The following is a 24,864-nucleotide window of genomic DNA, read 5'->3' on the forward strand; positions in this document are numbered from 1 at the left end:
CTTCTTTTGTTCAATATTATCCATTTAATAATTCAATCTCATTAATGGAAACTTTTGTTTCCACAAAAAAGGAAACAACAAAGACATATGAATCATGCATATCAAATTGTTGCATCATGAAGTTGCAATAACATTCCAAGAGCAATACAAGGAACCTATGAATCACATCATATCATTCTTCAAAAGATATGACTAAATTAAATTTAAATCATCTAGAAGTATAAATTAGTTTTCTGTTGATTACATAAGAGAGTACTCTCAGAATTTACAAGTAATTAAAGATGAAAAAACTCCTAGTGAAGACCCAAAACAACAAAAGAAAAAGGCATATGAAGAGGAGAAAGATTAAGAAAGTGTTGTTTACTTTTTTATTTGGATAAACTGCTATTTAGAAATTGTGCAGTTTCTTATAACTGTTTACCTCAGAGGCTGCGCAGGAAGACTATGGTGGTGCAGCCGACAGAAGTTGGTGGTGGCTGAGGGTGGTGCGGTGTGGGGGAGCAGTATGAGACTGGCCGGTGGCCGGAGCCCCAGCAGCCGCCTGGTGGTGAAGCGGTGGCCACAAGGCAGTGGCGAGGCCACTAGCTTCCGGCTGTTGCAGCGCATTACTGAGCGATCGCGACTTCTTTTCGTGGAATGAGAAATCTTGACCGTTGAAATGCATTGAGATTCGTGACAGATCCCCTGGGGGCAATTGGGTCCCGAAGGACGGTACGAGCCTCGATTGGTCGGTTAACTTTCCGCGGAGGAGTATTAGGGGATTGATGGCGGTGGCGATAGCGAACGCTTTCGGTACTTCCCAACAGCTCCGCCACCGTCCTTCGGGACCTCCCAGCCTACCCCGTCGCCCCTTTGCCGGACGGTGGAGGCTCGCCATCTCTTCCCACGATGAGGCCGTAACGGAGAAACTGTGCCTGCTTGGTGCAGCGGTGGCGTCCCAGTCGGTGGGGAATTCCAGCAAGCAGCTTGCGGGCAAGCGGAGGGTCTTCTTCTTGGACGTGAATCCCTTGTGCTTTGATGGGTCCCGCCCGAGTCTCCGCTCCTTTGCGCGATGGCTCGACCTTTTCTTCTCCGAAGTTAGCCTCCGGGATCCCGTCATCGCCGTAAGCCCAACTGTCTTGCCTAATTCTTGCATAGGAATTATCAAAATTGTAACTTTTAGGGGTGAATGAGGAAAAAAATGCTTCTTTTAAGGTATTGGATGGAGAAGAAGGGAATGAGTATCGGAGGCATCTGTTGCCATCATATAAAGCACACAGGAAGAGATACTTGAGGCAATCGCGGGTATTGCGGAGTGCTCATGATACTTATCAAAGCACCACCGAGTGCAAAGTTATAGACGTTCTCCTGAAGTGCAACGTGCCGGTATGTCGAGAAGGTTCTCTTTTGTTAAATTAGATTGTTAATTTAGATTGTTAATTTGGGTGCTTATTCAGACTGAGACTGTTGAAGGGACTGTATTTTGAGTTGCCATTTTTATTGTTCATTCAGTCGATTGCAGTTCCATCAGTCACGTAGTTTTCTTAATGGCTCCTCTGGTAGTTTATAGCTTGCTAGTGTAAAGAAAGGAAATTACATAAGTTCGATTAAACTTATCATGATATGAGACCATAATCAAGATTATTGTGTTTTAATTTACTTCTATCCCTAGAATTCTGCTACCAGCAAATTGTTTGCTGCAAAATAATAATTTCCAAGTTTTTAAGCAATGCAGGTAGTCAAAGTTCATGGATATGAGGCAGATGATGTAGTGGCAACATTAACAGATCAAGTTTTAAAAAAGGGAGCACGAGTTGTTATTGGGTCTCCTGATAAAGATTTCAAGCAGTTGATATCTGAAGATGTTCAAATTGTGATGCCCATGCCTGATTTTGGTCGATGGTCTTTCTACACATTGAGACACTACATTGATCAGTACAACTGTGATCCAAGTTCTGATTTGAGCCTTCGTGAGTACAAAATATTACACTGTTTCCATGACATTGCACATGTTCTATGTATTTTATATGTTATGGAGAAAGCTGTTGATGTTTTGTCGTAATAGTCATAACCTGTGATTTCTTTTTCGATATGTATGCTTGACGTTGCATTAATGAGGTGGTAATTCATATTAGATGGTGTTCCATCTAGAGGGATCCTAATTTAAATAGCTGGCAAGAGTTGGTTGTCATTTCCCACTGTATTAATAATGAACCTTTTTGTGCAAATCTACAGGAACTTCATTGTGCATTCTTTTCTGTATTTTTATGCTGATCAGTTTATGTGGGCGTGTTCCATGATAAATGGACTTTATAGAGCTTCAACTTATTCTATAAATGCTCTTTTTCACAAATTCTCTTTCTATTATGTTCTTTCCTCAGTGGATAGGTATTGTTTGTTCTTCAGGTAGTTCATGCCACTGTGACAACATTTTTAATCTTTTAGTTCTGTTTATTTTTTCATGTTAATTTATGATGTTGTCTTCACATCTGGAAATAATTATGTACCTCATGTGTGAATTAGCTATGATATTACATATAAGCTCGATTTGATGCTTAATCTTTCTGTCCAACTGTTTCAGCTTTCATAACTTGTTCATTGGTGCTTTACTTCACAAACGAAATTTAACTGTATTTTTCAAAATTTTACCATTCAAGCAGCAATTTATACATGGAACATGTCTTTGTATTTCTCAAACCTCATCCTCACACACACACACACACACACTTTATATGGGTTCATATTATTGGTAGGTTAACAATCAAAATGAGCATTTACTTGTAACTGTTATTTATTTATTGACCTTGTGAGCATTTCTATGGTTGATACTGCCAGAAAGTTTTATATCTCTTGTCTGGCTGCTGCTTTTAACATTGTGACCATGAGCATTTTAAGCCCAAATGAAGGTGTTGTTATATCCTTCACTCTCCTAATTGGGCACTGTAAGCACTGCCTTCCATGGATTGTCAGTGAAAAATGAAAGGTTCCTTTAGCTTGGTCTGTTACTGTATATCTTTGATTAAAGTGGTCAATCTATCTGGATTTGACTTATAAATTCATGTTATCCATCCCATAGCTTGTAGCAGAATCACTTGTATGGAGTACCTCATTAAGTGTTCAACTAGATCAATCATCACCACATGGCATTCAGAAGCTGCTTCATGTTACAATGCAACTTTACCTGTCCAAGGTCTTCATCATTATTTACTGTCTAAACTTGTATCCACATAGGGTGTTTCATCGGTGATGAAGTTGATGGTGTTCCTGGGATTCAGCAGTTGGTTCCTGGATTTGGTCGCAAGACAGCCCTCAAACTCTTGAAGAAACACGGCTCTTTAGAAGATTTACTTAGTGCAGCTGCAATAAGAACAGTAGGCAAAGACTATGCACAAAATGCACTCACAAAATATGCTGATTATCTGAGAAGAAATTATAAGGTTCTTAGCCTAAGGAGGTATGAGTTTACGGAAATGTCCTAGATGGAATAAATGCTATCTGGCTTTGTAATCACATGATAGTTTGTTAATCAGTTAAAAAGATATGCATAAACCTTATGCATGGTTATGAAAAGTAATTGATGTCAATGACTTTGTTTTTGTTTAGGGATGTTAATGTTCAGCTTCAAGATGATTGGTTATCAGAAAGAAACACTAGCAATGACTTGGTAATCTTGTCAAACTTTCTCAGAAAGTTGGGGGAAAGGCCTGAAGGCCAGAAGCTAAATAACAGGCATGTCTTTTTTTAATCTTATCTTCCAAAAGTGATGAGGTTTCCTTTAAGTTGATTTTTCCTAACTTGGTTGTGGTTTTCCCAATGCTAAAGACTAAAGTAAATTTAATGTGTATAACAACATGATTATTTGATAATTGTTATCATAATTTTATCTTTTAGCATTTAATTAAGTTCATAAAACAAGAAATTTCTTTGCTCTTAAGAATATAAATGAGTGGCTCTTCTGGAAAAGGTTAAGATTTCTTCCTATTTTGTTTCATTAGTTAAGGGATGTTGTATCTTTTTTAATCACTTTAATTTAGTTTAATATCTTCTCCCTCAACATTTTTCCTCTACTACCTTCTCACTTCCACACCTTTGTTACTGTATCCTTTTCTTCTTTCATGACATATTATTCTAAGACTTAGTAGTACAGAACAGTATATCCCATTTATAGATTATATTAAGAAATAAAAACCCTTTAATAGCCATCATAGAATTGGAAGAAAAAAAAACAAAAACAAAACTTAAGTTGACATTTTGTGTAGATTGTTGGAGATCAGCATACTGAGGGAATTCGCCAGCCAATCAAGCTGTGGATCAAAAAGTAATCCTTGACATCTAGGGTATATTTTAGTTAGATAGTGAGTGAACCATGATGCCATCATAATGTGGCTCTTCTCTAAACTGGATGACTAGGGCTTTAGTCATAGAAATAACCTCTTTGCTTAAAGGGGTAAGACTACAAAGTTTGATCCTTCCTGGTACCCAATATTGGTAATAGTCTTGTGCAATGGTCCTTTTTGGTAGGATATCCACATAACTGTCTGTGTAGAGAATGGAAATGAGTACATTTTTTCATATGACCTATGAGTTATTAGATGTCCTGATGATAACATGAGAAATGATACAACAATTGGCAGCACTTATGGCTTCTTTGGTACAAAGAGTCTTTGAATGAGTACATTGATAGTATACTGAAGGTTCTTATATTTTTAAAAGGATGAAAGTCTGTTCTTTTTTGTTGTTAGTTGGGTCTTGGAACTTTGTTGAAAAACATATTGTTCTGATTGTTTGTGACATTACCATTACTGGACTTCAATGCCACTGGGATCCATTTACATTAGGAGTAGTTTAAGAATATGCTTTCCAGATTGTTATTAAGTAGGAGGAAGAGTATGGATGAGTAACAGGGGACGTAGAAAATTGTATTCTGCCATTCCTTGTGTTTAATTAAGTATACCGAAAGAAAGTCTGATTCTATATTTAAGCACATTCATAGCTATTTCTTAGGAAAATTCTTCTTTCTATGTATCATGCATCTTCTAAACTTAATTATATGAGCTAAAATATATGAGAAGTAATAATTATTCATCCTAAAGTTTTGAGCATCCATTCTTTTGTAACCCTTGATGCATGTAATGCATGATGAATGCCACAATTGTGAAGAAGTTTGACATGTTTATTTCCTCTGTAATACTTCATCCCACATTTTTTTAACATATGATAGAATTATTACATGTGATGCATGTAATCCTTGATGAATGCCACAATTGTGAAGAAGTTTGACATGTTTATTTCCTCTGTAATACTTCATCCCACATTTTTTTAACATATGATAGAATTATTACATGTGATGCATGTAATCCTGGATGAATGCCACAATTGTGGAGAAGTTTGACGTGTTCTCTAAATGTCAAATCCTGTGAGACACCATCAGTGCAGTGCAAGCTTTCTTATTTCAGATGCCAACTCTGATGAGCCTTTTCTGCTAATGATGGTGTTAGAATTTGTATGATAAAAAGAATGACACTTTTGCAGATATTATGGTTCTGCCTTTTGGTGATCATGTTTTCGTAAATAAATTTGATGATGATATCTTTCTTCTCTATGCTTTTCTCAGTGAAAATTATTGGCTATGAGTAAAAGGTTGATCAATTTTCATAAAGGTCTAACTTCTTGGTAATTATTGACTTTTGCTACTAGAGAAAGAAGCAAATCCTTTGAGAGCAGAATCTCAAAGGGTGATCGATCTGTATATCTCGGTGATGGTTGAGGACGACAACTGCTTGACCAAGCAGATATTTTGTTTGGTTTCCAGCCTAAAGGAAATAGCTATTCATGCATTGGTAAGAAATTGATAGTTCGTTGCTTACATCGTCTTTCCTTTTTTATTTGTTTATCCATTTTGTTGTCATAATCTTTAAATGGAACATGACAACAGCATCAATGATGTCTTTATGCTGCCTTCTTCACCGAGATTATACCTCAAAGGGAGAGTTGTATCAGGTTGTGCTTCATGCCTATATATGAACTTTTTTTGCATTTCTGCACCATTGACCATGTCTGTAACATCATCTGCCTTCCCTGACCACTAGTGGAATGACACACAGTGGACCTCTGCGACAAAGCATATGCGGAAATTATTTAGCCTATATTCATATACTGCACAGTGTTCAAAGGGTTCAAACTGTGGAGCCCAACTAAGACATCTGCCCTCAGGACTGCTTGCAGAGGTAGTCTGAAGTGGTTTAGCTGTACTTGAATACTAATTCTTTGAAATGGACCAGAATTATTTTGCTTTGTGGTTACTTCCTCAGAAAGAACATTTCTATAAATCTTTTTTAATTATGTAGACTGGCCCAGGATCGAATTATTATTGATGATTAAGGAGTTAAATTGCTGATGATGTGGTAGGAAGATGAGTGGAAGTGATTAATGTTTGGGATGTTTGTGTTGGTCATCCAGAATGAGTGTATCCATTTCACATGAAAATTGCTGCAAAAACAAGATTGTTTTCTTGTCTTAATAAGGTCAACACTTACTGTGATGTGCTCTGTCAAATGATGCATATTTTTTTGTAGGTTCCTTGTTGATTAATTAAATGGTGTACACAATATTATGGATCTGATCGGTTGATAAACATACTATGTGCTGGTCGTTGGTGTTGACCATATGCATACATATTTTTAGTGATCGTGTTCACTAATTTTGAACTTGCAAAATCCTGTCATTTTCCTGGAAATGATCAAATTTGGTTCAAAATAGTGTTTGAGAGTAGTTTCTTAGTTCTGATCTGCAAGGTCCAGACATGCTATCTAGATATTGTAGGGTAGAACGTGTCATAGTTCTTCAGTAAGATTAAACCTGTATATCCTTGATACAATGGTGAAGTCGATAGGGCACAGAACATGTCATAGTGCTTTGGTAAGACTAAACCAGTCTATCCTCGATACAGTGATGAAGTCAATATAAGCTCAATTTATGGGGCATAATCTCAAGTACAATGATAAAATCTTACTATCGGAAGTTTTTTCTCATGTTGTTTTTGAGATGCAACATTATATCTATATATAGAGGATGTTTTTGAGATGCAAACCCTGATTTTCACAAAAGAGCAACCTTATCATTGTGCAGGTGCTAAAGTTTAATAAGATGACACTACTGGATCAGATGAAAGGTGGAATCTGAACACTGATGAGGCTTGTTCCTTGTACTGACTCAATTCCTGGTGAGTATCCATGCAACATGTGCAAGCTCTTGAACAGAATAAATGATGGTCATTCTACTTTACATCGGAAAGACTCCATGTGTAAGCATTTATTCACTACCTGAATGGCTGAATTACCTTCCTCTGAAAAAAAAAGAGTTATGAAAATAAAGTTAAACTACCTGAAGGACTTGAATTTAGTTTGCCACTGGATTTGTTCAAGCAATTTTGAGTGGCACAATATCTACCAGCTGAATTGTAGCCTCTTGGCAACAGGTGAAAGCCACATGAGGTGTTTTCACTTTCTTGTCTTCAGTTCCAACTCTTGAGACACATCACATGAACTGGCAGATCTCAGAAATGTGGAGCTTTAGTTCTGCTCGGAGCTCAAACAAGCAGAATCATGTTCTTTGAGCTTATAAGAGGACATGAAGGTGAGGTTTGTCCCAAATCATTTAAAGCAGTGTACTGATCTGGACATGGAAGAGTTCCAGGTTGGTGTAGAATGAGCAACTTGGTGACTTGAATTAACATTGAATTCCTAAGTAGTGTCAGAGATTTTAGCAGCTCCTTTGTGATGTACACAGCTTACAAAAAAGATTTCCTGAGGTATATACACAAAAAAAGACAACTCCATTTTATGTTGAAGAAACTATATACCAATCAGAGAAACAAAAGGATAAGAGCTATCTTTTGTTCCCAATCTGATCACGTCAAAGGAAAGGTCATAATGTGTATGAAACACAGAAAACGACTGCTAATCAAAATTCTTCTGCAGTTATTTTTTTTAAGGATATGGCAGGGGCTAATTAGTTAGATCTCTTTAGTATCTTCATTTTTATAATTAAAAAAAATTATATTAAAATTTTTATAATTATGAAAGTGAAACATCTAGCTTCATTTATTCTAACGTCGTTGATTTTACTAACGAAAACATAAAAATAAAGGGTAAAAAGATAATTTTAATATTTTAGTTGGTAGTAGTGGATGACGTCGATGGTGGTAGATGATGGTGCCACTGAGGCCACGAGTAACTGTTGTGGATGAGGGGAGCGACGAGGTGAGAGGTGAGAGCCACTCTACATATGCATCGGTGTTGATACAATTGTTGAGCAACGAAAAAGTTGCTCGGCATCTGCATCGATGATATTTTTGTTGCTCGACAATTATGTCAATGCTAGATGTAGAGCAACGAAATGGCCACTCGAGTGGTTGTTGTGGATGAGAAAAGCGACAACGAGAGATTAGAGTCACTCTGCATCTGGTCGGCGTCGACACAAATACAAAGCAGCCCTCACCTCTCGTCGTCACTCCCCTCATTTATAACATCCTCCCGAGCAATACTTTCGTCGCTCTTTATCTATGTTAGTGTCAACATAATTGTCGAGCGATGAAAGGACCGTTCGATAACTATGTTAGTGTCGACGTAAATGCAAAGCAGTCTTCATCTCTCGTCACTGTTTTCCTTATCCACAACAGTTACTCGTGGCCCCCAACAATGTCATCGTTTATCATCATCAACTTAAACGTTAAAATCATCCTTTTGCTCTTTGTTTTACTTTTTATAAATATAAGGATTCCAATATAATTTTTTTAAGTATAAAAACTGAAATACTAAGGAGGTATGGGGTAATATATAATTAGTCCACAGAAACAATGATTAATACATTAACTGATGGCACAAATTAATTTGAACTAAAGTATCTTGCTTTTTTTTTCCAGTTTAATCAAATCAATTGGTGTTCTAAACCTGATTACCTTGAATAAGAAACCATTTATTGTAGGGATTATATTTATCCTCCAACTTCCTCTTAATTGTGGAATCAGGACTTCAGACTTCAAATGCTAACTTCAGTAGGTTATGATGGAAGAAAGGCAAGAGCAGAAGTTTGCTGACAAATTCTTTGAGTCGTTCTCTTTATGTTCTTCTTTAATCCACCTGTTCTTTTCAGCTTCGTGCACCATACAAAACTAGTGAAGGATATCACCAGAAGATTGACTTCTTGAAGAATCTCCCACAAATACCAGCATCATACTTGTCTACCAGAGACATGGTTTTCATTTGTTGATGACATCAGAAAAAGCAGAGAACAAAGCCTTGTGCTGTCCAAATCACTGGCTACGGAATGGTAGAATTGAGATAACCTTACAGATGGAAGAATAAACTCAGCCATGTCCAACTTGCTTCATTAACACACTCATGTTTCCTGCCAATGACAGCTTCAAGCCTTTTAGCAACAGAGGGCAAATGAGAGGTCACACATGCAACCAAGTCTTTTAGCAAACATAGGATTCATATATGTACACTGTCTTTCTCCTTGTCCCCATCACAAAGTGGCACCTTCTCTTTGACAGGAACAAGGAGGCCAATCCCTCTTGTTTGTGTTTGTTCCTGCTGTTCTGTGAACTGGAAATGGCAAGCCAGTGTGGAAGACCAAATGGTAGCTAGCAGACCAGAAATATTTGTAGAACTTGTCAGGATCACACCGGCAGATGAGACACAATGTATCAATCAAAAGACAAGTTCAGCATTTAGGATGCAAGTTTGGTGTTTACAGGTTGATGATAAGCAGCAATAACCCCTCTTCCAGTTTTTGAGCTCAAGAACTAATGTCTCATGAACTGTCTTAGAAACCAACACAGCCAAGTTTATGTGATCAAACAAAACCAGCACATACAAACCAATTAAGCAGCAGCTCTTTAGGTGGAGCTCTTCACCTTGTATCTGTAAAGGAGCTTCTTCTTCTTGGATGTCAGGTTTCCGATGTCGAGGACGACCTTACCGGGCTCACTGATCTTGAAAGAGCTTCTGATTACTGGCTCGTCGTCGGCGACCAACTTCCTAGTCTTCTGCACGATGACCGTGTATCCGTTCTCCGCGTTCGGCCTGAACTCAGCACCATAGCCCACCTCCCATCCCAGAACTCGGAGTTCCCAGACAAGAAGGCATGTCTGCCAAATTGCATACGAGGTGTTATCTCAATCAATCATATGATCCTAAAGAGAACATAAATCTACCTCAGTAGCCGGTATCTCTATGGATTCCTTGGATGAAGGCCCAATGGTGACATCGACAACAGCCTCAGCCGAGGTGAAATCGGGGTCATTGTCTCTGCTGAGGCCTCCAAATGCAACTGGGACCTGCTCAGGTGCCATGTATCTGCACCAACAACATGAACAATCAAGAGAAGATCACACCCTACAGGGTCTGAGACATTCTTTATTGACAGACTTGAAGAGTGTCTCAGCTGATTTGGATGGCCCGGCGAAGACGAACTTGCTTGTGGTCCTCTGTGTGAAGAACGGGCTCATCATTCTACTGACAGCCAAGTACCACCATGGAACGTTGATGAACACCTGACAATTCGGCACCCATACATTCGATTCACAAGCAGATATGCTCGACATAACAGAGGGTATGATAAAGATGTGATTTTTATGCTAATATGGAGTTACCTTCTTGGCGATGAACTCAGGATAGTTGTCCTGGAGCAGGGTGACGGCCTGCTTCGTGACCTGCCGATGCTTCCCGAGGCGGGGCGAGTTCTTGAGATCAGTCACCTGGACCATGGAGGAGATCCCACCGGGAGTGAAGTCCAAGCGCTCCCTAATGCCCTTCTCCAGGTACTGGATCCTCCATTTGAGGAACCTTTGCCTCTTCTCCGCGTCGCCGAAGACCTTCTCGTAGAGCTGCTTATTGTGGAACTCGCCGTAGATGTTGTAGCACACGGGGTGGCGCTCCTTGTCGACGCCGTGGGTGTAGATCACCTTGTCCAGCTCCGGCAGGCCGAGGTCCTCCTCGAGGAGCGCCTCGATGCCGAACTGCTTCCTCCAGATGACGGCGTCCTTGAGCATGGCCAGGGCGTCCTTCACCTTGAAGTCACGAGCGCGGAGGAACTTGAGAAGGACGGTGTCGCTCTTCTCGTCACCGACGAGAGGGACGCCCCAGATGAACACCTCCTCTGGATGCGCCACTGGAGCTGTGGCAAGGGCCTCAGCGGATGGCTCCTTCGATGCCTCCTCTACTGCAGGAGGGCCCTCCTCGGCGGCCGGAGGCAGACCAGAAACGGGAACAACAGTTTCCTCGATGGCTTCCACAGCCTTAGCGCCGTCCTCATCCCCCGCAGAGGCTGGCGGACGGGGAGGCAAAGCTTCCTCCTTTACCGGTGCAGCGGGCTCCTCTACCACCTCCGGAGCGGGTTCGGGCAGCTTGGGAGGTTCTTCAGACAGCGTCTTCGGTTCGTCGGCAGAACCAGCGGTGACAACTTCCGCGGGCTTGCCTTCCTTCTCATCCTTCTCGACCGGGGGCTGCACATCCGCCGGGGCGGCGGGAGCGGGGGCAGGCGGAGGCGGGCTGAACTCGTTATTGGCAAGAGCAGCCTGCACGAGCTGCTTAAGCTCGTCAAGGGCCTTCTTTTGGCGGTCCACGAGGTCGGCAACAACGTTGCTCTCCTCCTTGAAAGAGGCGGACTGCGGCACGGTGGTGGCGGCGGCGGCGTCAGCGGGCGGCGCAACCTCCGCGGCCTCTGTCTTCTTCTCTTCAGTCTCCACCTTCTTTGGTTCCGCCGTTGCGGGAGGCGCAACCTCGTCGGTCTCTGTCTTCTTCTCTTCAGCCCCCGCCTTCTTTAGCTCCTCCGTCGCGGTCGGCTCAGCTTCGGTGGCCATGGGCTGGGTTTCTTCGGTCATTGGGATCCAAAGGAACAATATCTACGTGTGTATATATGTACACAGAGAAGAAGAAGAAGAACAAGAAGTAGGAAGAGCAAAGATGGAGGGATAGGAGGAAGAGAATATATAGCAAGGATCGAGAGGGAGAAGAAAGAGATGTCGAAAGAGGAAGAGCTACAGCACACTGTCAAGGCTGAGGAGGCAGTTCAACGCTACACCTGTCCGTGGGGGTCCATCTTAACATGAAAATTATCTTACAAACATATACATAATTCCCCATGATATTGACATCATCCAAGTAATTAAGTCTTATCAACATTATTTCATCAAATGAAATATAATTACTTAATCAAATAATTTAAGACCATGCAACAGACTAGAGAAAAAAAAAACATTGGATTTTTTTTTTGTTTACTGGTATAAGTAGATTAGTTATATTAACATCCATATTATCTCTATTATTACTAAAGTGAAACATTTATATTTTTTTACTTTAACATTATCAATTTTATCAATAAAAATACGAAAATAAAGGATAAAAATAAAATTTTGACGGATAGTGTTACGGTAAATAACTTTTTTAGCCGTGACCTCGGGGTCGACGCGGTTGGTTCAGGGCTCCAAATGGCTGGGATCAGACGTGGCTTCCCTTGGGATCTTGTGGTGGCCGATGTAGGGGATCTGACTGGAAAGTTCCGCGACGCCGAGTAGGGTCAGCTTCAGTCGAGTGCCTGCACACAGGTCGGGTCGGTAGCTCGGCCCGACCCCTCCGACGATCAAGTCAATGATTCGGAGTGGAGTTTTGAGTGAGATCGTGTTCCTCCTTGCCCGTTGGGAGCCAGGGGGTATTTGTAAGTGGGTTTGGTGTTACCTGATGTGCCATCCTGCCAGAGGCAGGGTCGTACCTCTGATGGTGTCTGTCGTCGTCATGGGCGTTGCGTGGAAGGCCGAGCTACCGCAGGGTATGGAAAGTGTCAATCGACGCCTTCCCCTGCCTCGGCTGGTCATGAGGGATCAACCGATGAGGTCGTTTGGGTACGGTGGGTGTGGGTGCACGTTATGTCGGTGTTACTGCTCGCTCCCTGGGGTAGTGTGCCGCACAGGGATATCTAACGTGGGGGGGGGGGTATTACGTCAAATCCGGTGTGTTATGTCAAATCCGTTTTTACCCCTATCAGATAGTGTCGATGGTGGCTGACGATGACATCGATGGGGGTCATGAATGACTGTTGTGGATGAGGAGAGCGATGACGAAGGGTGAGAGCCACTCTGCAGCTGTGTTGGCATCAATGCAATTGTTGAGCAACAAAAGAGCCGCTCGACATATGTATCAGTAGTGATAGAGGTGCAGCTTACCAGTTGTGTTTGCGTCTACGTAGATGTAAAGTGATCCTCACCTCTAACTATCTCTCTTTTTATCCACGATAGTCACCCATGATCCCCAACGATATAACCATCTATCATCATCGGTCAAAACATTAAAATTATTTTTTAGTCTTTTGTTTTCATGTTTTCATTAGTAAAATCGATGTTATTATAATAAATGAACATAGATATTTTACTTTTGTAATTATAGAAATATAAATATAATTTTTTAAAATATAGGGATCGAGATACTAAAGGTAATTAACTACATATAATAATATATAATTAGCCCACAAATACATTTCATAAAGTTTCATATCTCAGCCTTGCATACTAGTAAGTTTGTCCGTCGTAGGGGCGTAATTTAGTCGGATCCATTTCAAATCTGAATCTGTATATGGATTTGATTCGGGTAACTGGACTTTAATTCACACTATGTGATCAATCCATACATGCGATATTGATTGGGTAAGTGGGTTATTAGATCCATTGCCACTCGTCTTATAGTGAGTTCGACCTTTCAGCCACTCGACTATAAAATAGCAAATAACCTGTGCAATAAACTTTTATTTCTTATAATTTATTTATGTCATAAATAAAAGTATAAATCTTATATATATATATATATATATATATATATATATATATATATATATATATATATATAAACAAGAGCATACGAGCTTGTCTCATGGACATGTGACTATCGCCATGAAGAGGTGAGGCGAGGCAGGCAACAGTCGACCAACGTTTCCATTGAGGCCAAGTGAAACGGGTCGGATCTTTTTCGGATCCATCTGTTTGAGATAAATTAGGTTTAAAACGAGTACGATTATTTTCTAAATGAGAATTGAAATCAAATATAATATGTAAATAGCAAACATTTTATAATTCACTTAAGTCGGATTGATATATTCATTTATCGAATGTATGAGATAGAAGAATAGATTTTTTATGTACTTTATTAGTCTCAATTCGAAAATGAATGAATTGAAATCAACAATAGATTATGACAAATATTTGATAGAAATTAGATTGGGATAACTCAGCTCCATGCAATGTGTATGTTCATCTTTGGGCACCAACTAATTTAGAGTTTAATGCCCTCCAGAAACAGAATGCAAATTATTGAACTGTACATGGGATTGTAGCTCAAAAGAGGACTAGCAATCATTAAATGTTGCACTGAATAGGTAAAGATTTGGATTCAGATAATGATGGTGATATAAAACTAATGCTTTCAAGCAATCTCCAGCTATCTATGATGAAATTATGCTGGAATCCAACACAATATTTTCATAGTCTTCTCCATCTGTCTTTTACATCCTTTATAAGGCATCCTATGAGCATTCTAGAGAGAGAAACTCCCACAACAACAGATGTGACACCCACAAAAGTTCTTTAAGTATCTATATAACATGTATCTATCATTATCTTTCCATCCATTGAGTGACTAAGAGGTTGGAGATAGCTGCCCTGAAGAAAAAGTTGAAGCTGGTGGTGGAAGTTGCAAAGCTGGCAGTGGCCTCTAAGGTCATGATACTTTTGAGATACTGATTCTTTTGGTGACTTCAATGACAGCATGCATCATATAAGAGGAGCAATCCAGTTGTTCCATTTGTTGAAGTAGTCTGAGTTTTGATAAAAGCTGTGCTGAAGTAACTCAATTTTACCAAGCCAAATGCTTCATACAAGTCTCAATCTAGAAGAACACCATGCTCCCTTCTCCACTTGCAGAATTGAATCAAGTTGTCTGCAGTCACGAAACATTCACCAGTTTCTGTAAGAAAATCTCAGTATTAACAAAAGTCATTTGTATGGTAATTGTTTCACTTGTTGTAGAAGAAGCTGGGATTGAGATAAAGATCTGTGATGAAGCAATCCATTTTACCAATTCAAATGCTTTATATATATGTCTAAATTTAGAAGAACACCATGCTCCCTTCTGCATTTGCAGAATTGAATCAGGTTGGCATTAGTCATGAAACATTCACCAATTCCTGTAAGAAAATCTCAATAGTAGCATCAGCTATTTGTATGGTAACTGTTTCACTTGTTGCAGAAGAATTCTGGGATTGTGATAAGATCTGTGATGAAGAAACTGATTTTACCAATTCAAATGCTTTATATAACTCTAAATTTAGAAGAACACCATGCTCCCTTCTCCATTTGCAGAACTGCATCAGGTTCTGTAGTCATGAAACATTCACCAATTCCTGTGAGAAAACTTCAACGGTAACACCAGTCATTTGTACGGTCACGTAAGGATTTGGATTTCTTCGAACTTCTTCGTGTATGAGATGGAGTAATTGGTTAGACTACCACTGTAAAAGAAGGGAAAGACTAAACGCTATATGAACAATGATGGAAAGAAGAGATAACTTGTTATGCTATAACCAGTTATATCTCTCTTACTGAAATCTAAGCCTCTTTGTCAGATGTATCAAAACCTGCAAAATCCAATGGAAATGAATCATTATAGTCTGGCAAGAGAATAAGAAACAAAGTTCTTACTCTGCTTTAAAATCTCTACATAATTGAAGAATGTAGTCTGAGCATCATCAGCTACCAAGATTGGTAGAGAAAGGAGAGAGCATTGCTAAAGAATGGCAATAATTGTCAGCATCTGAGAAGTTCTGTGCCGAACATGTTAATAGTGGCAGGGGAATACACATTATCCCAAAAAAACAATGTATGATACACAGACAAAAACATAAAAGCAAAAAACTATATGTAGGTTTTTTTGGCCAAAAATATACAAAAGCTTATAATATCTGCTTATTTATCTCCTTCCACCTTCCAGTGGACTTTGTGCTCGTTCAATCATACTCTATATTGCAGTTCTAAACAATTTAGCCTTTGAGCTAATGCTAACAGTCAATCTTCCAAGAGATCATTCAACAGTCACAAATTACCAATATATACTTGAATTCGAATCAAACATGAAATACAAGAGAAATAGCAGCTTGTTGTACAGAAAACCAATTTCCCGCTAGTGATACATAATCTAGTTCTTGCTTACGAGCAAATTATCATGCAACCAATTCCTCATGATGGCAAATGCATCCTCTGCAGCTTGATCATCTTCCTCGGATTCTGGTTGATGAGCAAACCCATGACCTCTCCCATGATAGATTACAACCTTTGAACTTTGAATATTCTTCTCGATCTGATGCAAAGTGTTGACAGGACAAAAGGGGTCATTATCCCCACAAATAAACAAGACTGGAACATTGATGTTGCTCCCTCTGGAGGGGTCTATGTTAGCTCCATAGAAGCAGATACCAGTGCCAAAATATGCCTGCTCATCACGAGCCAAGGCCTTAATTAAATGTCCACCACCAAAGCAGAAGCCAATTATGCCAAGCTTTTTTGATATTCCAGCTGCCATGAATTCATCGATCATCCACTTTGCACATGTGTCAATGTCTCTGGCCACCCTTTCTGATAATTGTTCAGATAACCAATGCTCATATCTGTCAACTGTCCAGCCTTTCTTCCATGGATTCCCACGAAACAAGTCAGGGACCAAAACACTGAAAGCATATTGTGCAAAAATTATTTAAAGCCATGCATTGTCAGGAATGAGAATGACATGAAGAGCAGCTAAAAAAGATGGCATTGGTACATGTTTTACAAAAATTGCTGAAGTAATTGGAGCTTTGTATTTCCAACATCATGTATGAATGCTTGGCCTAGGAGAATTTGGCAAAGACTCTGAAATTCATATGCAAGGCATAAGCCATATGGCCAATGGTTGAAAAGTCCTCACTATATTTCTATTTTGATGTTGACTCATAACCTAAGTGCCTTAAACTTTTGGGTTGATATTGAGAATATATGCATATATATGCCCCTTGCTAGCTAGTCGTTTGGGCTTGGATCTCTCCCTAACAGGTGATGCCAGAGCCAAGAACCAGTCTCATTTGGCTACATGTGGCATAAGCTAAGGATTAGTCCCATGTGGTGGCTAATGTGGCATATGCTAGGAAGAAGCTATGTGTCAGTCTCATATGAAAAAGGTTTCACATGTACGGGAGAGACAAAACACTTATACATGAGGTGGAAGATTTTGAAAATTTTTGTGCGGGGCATAATGAAAAGACTCAGGTTAAGTTATATGTGATTGATAAGTCAGACTAATATATTGGTCTTCAGTCACAACTAAGAATTAATTTGGCATTTTCAGTGAACTTAATTTTCAAAATAATGGACATAAGAGTGAATATAGCACTGGTTTCAAGCATTGCATAAAACAGAGTAATAACAGGAAGTTGACAACCTAGTTATTAGAAAACGTGTAGCGTCCAGGTCTGATCTCATAAGTGCGACTGAACTCTATGTTTTGATAGTATGATTAATTTTGTCTGAAATATTGACGATGAATTCTAAAAAGAACTTTTGCATAAAACATGTGGTAAACAAGACAGCCAAACAAGTACATTAAATTACAAATAGCTAACAAATAAGATGACTTTCTTAAGCATTCACAAACTTTAAGCCATTGATCAGCTAAGTCCTACTAACAACTAGTAGGAAACAATGAAAAAGAAATTTGAATGCTCTTACTATAACTAAAGATATTGTCTTGCATAGAGTTCAACAGAGAAGAAGATCCATGTAACTGAACCAAAATAGTTAGGAAATTATGGCTAGACTTAGGCACGAGTTAAAATAAGTGCTTAATGCTTTAATAAGTAGAGCCTGCTCCGATCTAGTTTTTAGTAGGACTCAATTGAGATGACTTTGGGTAGATTAAATCACCAAACTTTTAACCGCTATGCTTGATACACTGCATGATCTGCTGATTCAGAGGATAAGAAAGACAACTTATTCTCTATAATCTTAACAATGGCAGAAATTTCTGCAAAATCTCATCATAGTCTTCTATGAATTTCGCCCAATATATTCTTTTCTTGTCCATGATAATTTCGAAGAAGGAGATAAGGAATTTTGGCAAATCATGTAAACTTAGTAAATGATAGGATAGGACTCATCTGTTCCTGGTTCAGAAGTATCTTGGAAAGATTATGCTGCATTTCACTGATTGTAAGAGCTTGGGGCATGTAGGTAATATAACTTATGTTTTGGTATTTCAATATTTAGGGGAGATGTTTGGCAGATTATATCAAACTCCAATTAAGTTGATATTTGGTGATTAATAAAACAACTTTTCTCAGGATAATCTCATTGGAAAGTACCTATTGATTAGCTTTACTCTTAGTCTTCTTGCTGCCTCTAGTCGGATACCATTTTAGAGAAGGGGGCACAATATGCTCTATGCCAGTATAGTGACAACCATGACGCAGCTAAAACGGCACATTAACATTTAGAAGCACCAAAATGCACTGATGAGAATGCGAAAGAAAAAAAAAAAGACAGTTGATATATGAAATATGAAGCATTAAGTTATAAATCGGAGACATACTTGAAACCATGGCAAGCCACTTGATATGCAAAGTCCCTTGTAGGTGGATATTCAAAACCACATACATCGGACAAAAGCAGCACGCCTGTTCCATTGTTATTCTTGACTGCCTTCAATAAGTATGCAGAAATACTGTCCTGATCCTCCCCTATAACAAGATCAACTCCACTGACGAGTTCACATGTTTCATCATCAAGATCATCCTCCAATTTCACTTGGCTGCACAACAGCTTCCCAGTTGCATTTCGTCTAATATGCATGCCTCTACGACGATACAAGTCACATCCTCTGGACCGAAACTGAAATGTTACAATCAGAAGATGGATACTAATATTTCCAGAATATTAAGTGCTACACAGAATATATCCAGATATCTACCTGCTTAAACATCCCCAGTAGTGACATGAAAACATTAGAAACATAAGCAAACCAGATATTAAATGATAATTTCTGCAAGACACCATTTCACTTTGAAAATTAATTTTTCATGTCATTTTGTCAAGATTGCTACTGAAACCACATACAAGATACGAGTGCTGAACAAAGTGGGATTTCTTCCCATCAACACAAAGATTCCAAGGCTAGCATAAGAATTACTCTTCTTTGACCTACGTGCTCCAAATTTCAGCATTATGTTCCTTTGCTTGTTCATTCACAGAATCTGTAAATTACGCAGATAAAACCAAGCGCCAAAGAATTAACTATGGGACAGCAAAGAGCCAAGGGACAAAGCTTGAAGCATGCTCGCAAGCAAGACATACAAATAGGGTCACATATGTACCTCCAAAAAGAAAAAAACCTTTTACTGGAATCAGCACAGACATAATTAAGATTGCCATCGCATTTCACAAAAGGACTAGACAGGACAGTAAGGACAAGGCAAGCTGCACGCCAAAGACGAATAAAGTTCCCAGCTTTGGAAGAAAAATCCGAACTTTACATGAAACAACGAGGCAATCAACACCAAACAGCAGGACACACAAGGAAAGCATCATTAAAGAATGGCGTCGCGGGGTTTGGCTTACAGAGGTGGGCAGGAGATCACCAAAGATAAGCGGCCGACGAAGAGCACGACGGAGCCGAGGTGGGACACCGGCGCTGGTTCGGCGTCGCCGGAGGGTGCATTCGGGAGGACGGAAGGGGAGAAGGACTGCAGCGGCGTCCATCCGCGTGCGGGGGAGTAAGGCCTTCGGGCTTCGGAGTGGATACAGCAGCAGGAAAGGAGGAATCTTTGGTAATAAGCCGAGAAATATGAGCCTCCAACTCAGATATTTCTTCCCAATATAAGCCGCCAATTTTAGATATTTGATGATCTTCATGGGCTTTAGCATGATGATGGGCTAAGTGTGTTACGTGGCAAGATCAGGGATTCAAATTAGTCCTGATCGTGATTTCAAAACAGTCGATTTCGATTTTAATTTTGTAATTAAAAACTAGAACAGAAGGATTTCAATTCTGGTTCGAATCGTAAATATTTTTTAATTAAAATTATTTAAAATATAAAATTTATAATTTTATATCTAAATTGTAACAAATAGATGTATAATTATAATGAGTATAATAATATTTTTAAAAAATAATATTAAAAATAAAATTATAAATTTTTAATCAAACTAAAACTACCTTTATGAAAATTTGAACCAAAGTTTGGTGGTTTTGTTAAAGGTTTTAGAAGAAATGTATAGAAGGAATTTTTTTCAAAAAAAATTACAATTTTTATTTTTAAATCAAATTAAATTAATATAAAAAAATTATTAATAACAAACTTTAACTTTTTTTTGTTTTCGGTAGATAAAACACAAAAATCCTCCTCATGACAAGTGAAATCAATCAATTGCGCTGCTTTTACACTTCCATGATCTCTCCCATGACCTCTGTCATGCCTCCTGCCACTCTGCATTTGACAGCACCAAACCCTGTTGACGAACATGGCACATCAAGAACAACTTCGTCTTTGCAGAGGACCCCTCCTCCTGTGCTTGCTGCTGTCTTTTATTTCTGCATCACCGAATGAACAGTAATGAAAGGATGGCAAGAGAAGTGACATCCCAACTTGATGAAACGTCATGTTTCTCTCATTGTGTTGTTGATGAGATTGTATATTATGATCCAGCATGTGCATTAGGCATATAGAATTCCTGGAATGAGAAGGAACAGCTTTGTCTTGCTGAGAACATCTCAATATATACATAGAAAATGCAGAGTGAAGACCGGAAACGATATTGCTGCGGACTTATTAGAACAGAAGAAGCCACATGGTTGCAGAAGAGAAGCTTCTTTCATCAACCACTCATGTGCTGGATTCTCATCCACTTTCCGATTCTTATTGCTGTGAACGTCCGGAGAAAGAGAAGGAAAAGGAAGGGTGGTAGGTGCCAAAAAGCTCCCTCAGATCCTTCTCACTGGAGGCGAAGAAAGTCGAACACCACAAAAGCATATGTCCCTGCATATTCTTCTCCTTTTCACCTGTCATTATGCGTAAGGAAACTTGCATGGATACCTTAATCTCGCGAAGCTGAAGGCAGTTTATCTCAGAGGAGCATGTCGGACTTGGCGGGCAGCCGCCTGTAGAAATTGAAGGGCACGGACGGCATCTTTCGCCGGAACCGGGGGTGTCGAAGCAAGAACATGCCGATGAGCACCACCACCACCTGGAACGGGGTCACGTAGAGGAAGACGGCCACGATCAGTGAGAGTATGATGATGACGGCGGTCGCCCGAGGGTCTCTCCAGCTTAGGATGGCTTGGGCACGCTCCCCCTGCGTCGCGAGGTCCCCCACCACGGTCTGCACCCTGCCGGCCACGCTCCTCAGCCGGTCGTACCTCATCCTCACCATGTCTGCTGTTTTCGTTGACGGGAAGGTGTCGAATTCCTCGTCGAGCTCGTCGGGGTGCGCGGACTCCGCGTGGGATAGCTTCGTGTCCATGTGCGGCGGGTGGCGCGGCCGGAACCGGTAGTTCCAAACGCCGATCATGAACAGGTAGAGGAAGATGGTGGGCAGTATTAGCTCCGGGTAGCAGACGAGTATCAGGAACAAGACGTGGACGAGGATTGTTGTCACTGGGTTCTTCCAGTTCCGGATTCCATCGAACCATTTGCCGATGGCGCCAATGCCGGAGAGCAGCGACGTGATCCTTCGGAAGTTCGCTTTGCTCCTCCTCAGGCTCCACATGTGCAGGTCCACGTCGAGCATGTACTCCACCACCTCCCTCCGAAGTGGCGGCTCCGCGCGAGCAAGCCGGGTGGCCACGATCATCATGGCTTGGTGCCGAAGGTAGTCCATGTGAAGCACAGAGATGGGCTGCACGTAGTGCATCTTTGGGAGCAGCGGTTTGCCGTAGAGCGCCACCATGTTCACCCACGCCGTGCAGGTGAACCTCACCGCCAAATGCAGCTCACCGGTCTTCTTGAGGCCGGAGGGCTGGAGGACTAACAGGGGATAGAGATGGGTGTAGACGCGATCCGCCTCCAGTGTCGAGAGCCGGATACGAACTTTGCCGATCCTCTGGTCCTTGACGTCGTCCTTGCTGCCCACGACATGGCAATTGTCGAACACGGCGACGGTGATCACCGTGCAAGGATCGAACACCTCCCAGGTGTACTGCTCGTTCCATTGAGGTGTCAGGGTGTCGAGAAGGGTCCGCGTCCGCACCCATTTGGGCCCGTACTTTGCGACGCAGTAGGCGTCGGTGGTGCGGCCGTCCCTGGCCTTCATTGGAATCAGATTGCGAGCGCTGAGGATGCCCAGCTCCAAGATCCCTATGCTCGGCTTCCTGAGGTGCTTCGAAGCCGGCTGGAGATCGCTGCTGTAATGGGTGGATTCGTCGAGCACATGGTAGCCCATCTCGAGATAGAGACGGAGATGGATTTTGCTGGAGAACTTGTCCTTCTTCTCTCCGCCGCCGGCCTCTTCCGCCGACGTACTCGGCTTGGCTAGATTGTACCATCGAGATTCGACGACCTTGTAGTGGTCAATACGCGGGAAGGCGGTGGACACCGGCAAGACAAGCCGTCCGATGGGCTCGTCCTTGTTGGCGGCCACACGGTCCTCGACCGTGAGCACGAGGGGGTCGTCGAAGGAATCCGACGCCACGAACATGAGCTCCTCGCCCCAAGTCGGGTTGGCCGAGCCGGCGGCGGCGCGCGTGCGTCGGAGCTGGTGACCCAGTTGCACCTTGAGGGCAACGTTCGGCGGCCGGCTCTTGTCGGCGGGGACGAGGTCCTGAGCTTCGATGATCTGGACGCGGAGGTAGACGAGCTTGGGCGAGAAGTAGACCTTGGAGCGGGTGTTCGCGAGGGCGTCCTGCCCGCTGGCGGAGTGGGCGTCGGAATGCCAGGCGTCAGGGAAGGCTTCGTCGGCCTGCGTACCCATCCAGATAGCGAGCATGAGCTCCCCCTTGGGGATCTTGTCGCCCTTCTTGTCCTCCAGCCGGTACCACTGAGGGGCCAAAGGGCTGTCGGGAGGCACGCGGAGGGGCACCTCCGTCAGGTCGAAGACGAGGCGGCCGACGAAGTCGTCCTTGATCAGGTCCTTGTCCTTGACCACCACCTCGAGCTGACTGGACTGGATGCGGTCCTTGGAGAAGGCGAACACCTGCTGCCACACGGGGTTGGAGTTCTTCTCCAGGTGTTTGGTGGTGCCCTTGTAGTTGCCCAGTTTCACCTCGACGTAGGGGTCGAGGGAGCCGGTGAGGTCCATGGTCGGGAGGTCGCGGGCCTTGACCACGTTCACATACAGGTAGCGCATCTGCTCCACCAGGTCGTAGGTGGAGGCGATCTTGTCGCCGGTGCGGTACCCCAGGCGGCCGGCCAGAGGCGGGGCCGTCTCCACGATGCCGAAATCGGGGCCCGGCCGGGCCAGCGGCATCGGCGGCCGGATGTGGACCACAGCCCCCGGAGGCGGCGGCTCGGCCCGCGCGTGGGCCACACTGGCCACAGCCACCGGCGGCGGCGGCTCCGCCCTCGTGTGGGCCACGCCGGCCACCGCCACGGGCGGCGGCGTCGCCCCGGCCGCCGCCTGGCTCATCTGGCTGACTGCTTCGCCGCCGCCATCGCCGGAGGCAGGGATGGAATAGAAGACCCGGGGCTCCTCCGGCGCCACCGACGCGGACGACTTCTTTTTCTTCTTCGGCTCCTTGGCGTCAACCGGGGCCGGTTCGCCGACGGAAGGAAAAGGGTCGATCGGAAGATCGACGGCGGGAGCGGGGGCAGTATCGGCGGGAGAGGTGGAGGAGGGGAAGGCGTCGGGGAGGGCGTAGACGCGGAGGGCGATGTCGCCGCGGATGTGGGAGAAAAGGCCGCGCTTCTCGAGGGGGAAGCGCTGGGCGACGGCCTCAGCGGCGGAGGGGGCGACGGAGACACCAGAGAGGCGGACGCGGCCGAGGAAGTTGCGGTGGTTTCCGCCGCCGCCGCCAACGGACGAGGCCCTGCCGCGGTCGTGGTAGACGGAGACGTCGATGGTGCGGTGGGGGAGCTGCGAGGGGTCGGCGACGTTGAACACCAGCGTCTCGTTCCAGGCCGGGCTGAGGTCCTTCTGCTTCGTCTGGGTACGCTGCCGCTGCCCCTCGAACTCCACCTCCACGAACGCGCTCGCCGACCCGTGCCCGTCCTTGGGCATCAGGTCCGCCGCGTCCGCCACCTCCACCGCCACCTTCATCTCTCTCTCTCTCTCTCTCTTCTCGACCACAGAGAGCTCGCTCGGGAGTCGCAGAAGACGAGGGGGCGGAAAAGGGTGGTGTGGTGGAATTATGGTAGAGCGAAAGGAAAGACTGAGGGTGGGGGCCGCTCGTCGGTGCTGTCCATGTGGCTGCATGGTGGTGGGGTCGGGGATTTCTGCATAATGTTCTGTCGAAAAAAAGGCTGCTGATTCTGCAAGTTGTGTACTTTCACCGAACCCCCAAATTAAACAGAGAAGCCCACTTGCTCACCAGAGACTTCATCTCCCAGCACAGCGGATGAGGGAGGAGTGCAGAAGAAGCGTATGTTGGAGCCATCGTACTCCTCGTCGTCGGATTGTAAGGTCGAGACATCATATTAGATTCAAAGATCTCATCGAGTGTAGAAGTTTCCGGTTGATAAGGGTAAAAATGGCAACGCGACGCATCACGACGTCAGCCACGCCAGGAGGGTGCACTGCCCGAGAAAGCTAGCATTAAGGCCGACTTGACGTGCGCCAACGTCACCAGCTCTCGGCCGACAACCTCAGTATTTGACCCCGTACGC

At 42.8% G+C, this 24,864-nt stretch overlaps 4 protein-coding genes across 12 annotated transcripts; 1 reads left to right on the plus strand and 3 right to left on the minus strand.

Moving 5' to 3' along the window:
• Window positions 1-698: 698 nt before the first annotated feature.
• Window positions 699-7,750, plus strand: LOC135632272 (uncharacterized). 8 transcript variants are annotated; one of them, XR_010494653.1, is made up of 9 exons: window positions 704-1,103; window positions 1,195-1,365; window positions 1,715-1,949; window positions 3,211-3,433; window positions 3,583-3,708; window positions 5,677-5,819; window positions 5,915-5,979; window positions 6,069-6,206; window positions 7,108-7,750. XR_010494653.1 is itself a non-coding variant. In XM_065140694.1 (7 exons), the coding sequence occupies exons 1-7, from the start codon at window positions 765-767 to the stop codon at window positions 7,119-7,121; spliced, it is 1,173 nt and encodes a 390-aa protein (XP_064996766.1). In that variant the 5' UTR covers window positions 700-764; the 3' UTR covers window positions 7,122-7,750. The 8 variants fall into 8 exon arrangements, 1 of the variants encoding a protein (XP_064996766.1); XR_010494651.1 differs by lacking the exon at window positions 5,677-5,819 and having other exon boundaries at window positions 700-1,103; window positions 6,084-6,206; XR_010494652.1 differs by lacking the exon at window positions 6,069-6,206.
• Window positions 7,751-9,686: 1,936 nt separating this feature from the next.
• LOC135633225 (patellin-3-like) lies at window positions 9,687-12,021 on the minus strand. Its single transcript, XM_065142439.1, has 4 exons — window positions 10,637-12,021; window positions 10,413-10,537; window positions 10,199-10,340; window positions 9,687-10,132 (listed from the first exon to the last, which is right to left on the minus strand). Exons 1-4 carry the CDS (start codon window positions 11,864-11,866, stop codon window positions 9,881-9,883), a joined length of 1,749 nt encoding a protein of 582 aa, XP_064998511.1. The 5' UTR covers window positions 11,867-12,021; the 3' UTR covers window positions 9,687-9,880.
• Window positions 12,022-16,109: 4,088 nt separating this feature from the next.
• On the minus strand, window positions 16,110-19,886 carry LOC135632821 (uncharacterized). Of its 2 annotated transcripts, none has more exons than XM_065141615.1 (3): window positions 19,667-19,886; window positions 18,642-18,940; window positions 16,110-16,749 (listed from the first exon to the last, which is right to left on the minus strand). In XM_065141615.1, exons 1-3 carry the CDS (start codon window positions 19,805-19,807, stop codon window positions 16,221-16,223), a joined length of 969 nt encoding a protein of 322 aa, XP_064997687.1. In that variant the 5' UTR covers window positions 19,808-19,886; the 3' UTR covers window positions 16,110-16,220. The 2 variants fall into 2 exon arrangements, with proteins under 2 accessions (XP_064997687.1, XP_064997688.1); XM_065141616.1 differs by having other exon boundaries at window positions 18,642-18,929; window positions 19,667-19,877.
• Window positions 19,887-21,141: 1,255 nt separating this feature from the next.
• On the minus strand, window positions 21,142-24,374 carry LOC135585515 (FT-interacting protein 3-like). Its single transcript, XM_065142877.1, has one exon. It carries the CDS (start codon window positions 24,296-24,298, stop codon window positions 21,173-21,175), a length of 3,126 nt encoding a protein of 1,041 aa, XP_064998949.1. The 5' UTR covers window positions 24,299-24,374; the 3' UTR covers window positions 21,142-21,172.
• Between the last annotated feature and the right edge of the window lie 490 nt (window positions 24,375-24,864).

The sequence above is a fragment of the Musa acuminata genome, chromosome BXJ3-3 (assembly GCF_036884655.1).
Source record: "Musa acuminata AAA Group cultivar baxijiao chromosome BXJ3-3, Cavendish_Baxijiao_AAA, whole genome shotgun sequence".
In the NCBI taxonomy this organism is placed as follows: Eukaryota; Viridiplantae; Streptophyta; class Magnoliopsida; order Zingiberales; family Musaceae; genus Musa; species Musa acuminata.

What these genes read in the sequence shown, in the direction of transcription:
- LOC135632272 (XM_065140694.1), top strand. Translation starts at nt 765, where the DNA reads ATGGCGGTGGCGATAGCGAACGCTTTCGGTACTTCCCAACAGCTCCGC. An exon ending in AAGTTCTGATTTGAGCCTTC is followed by an intron (nt 1,950 to 3,210) that starts GTGAGTACAAAA and finishes GTATCCACATAG; the next exon opens with GGTGTTTCATCGGTGATGAA. An exon ending in GGCCAGAAGCTAAATAACAG is followed by an intron (nt 3,709 to 5,914) that starts GCATGTCTTTTT and finishes ACATGACAACAG; the next exon opens with CATCAATGATGTCTTTATGC.
- LOC135633225 (XM_065142439.1), bottom strand. Translation starts at nt 11,866, where the DNA reads ATGACCGAAGAAACCCAGCCCATGGCCACCGAAGCTGAGCCGACCGCG. An exon ending in TCAGCTGAGACACTCTTCAA is followed by an intron (nt 10,341 to 10,412) that starts GTCTGTCAATAA and finishes TTGTTGGTGCAG; the next exon opens with ATACATGGCACCTGAGCAGG. An exon ending in TAGAGATACCGGCTACTGAG is followed by an intron (nt 10,133 to 10,198) that starts GTAGATTTATGT and finishes GCAATTTGGCAG; the next exon opens with ACATGCCTTCTTGTCTGGGA.
- LOC135632821 (XM_065141615.1), bottom strand. Translation starts at nt 19,807, where the DNA reads ATGGACGCCGCTGCAGTCCTTCTCCCCTTCCGTCCTCCCGAATGCACC. An exon ending in GTGATCTCCTGCCCACCTCT is followed by an intron (nt 18,941 to 19,666) that starts GTAAGCCAAACC and finishes GTAACATTTCAG; the next exon opens with TTTCGGTCCAGAGGATGTGA. An exon ending in GTGGCTTGCCATGGTTTCAA is followed by an intron (nt 16,750 to 18,641) that starts GTATGTCTCCGA and finishes ATATGCTTTCAG; the next exon opens with TGTTTTGGTCCCTGACTTGT.
- LOC135585515 (XM_065142877.1), bottom strand. Translation starts at nt 24,298, where the DNA reads ATGAAGGTGGCGGTGGAGGTGGCGGACGCGGCGGACCTGATGCCCAAG.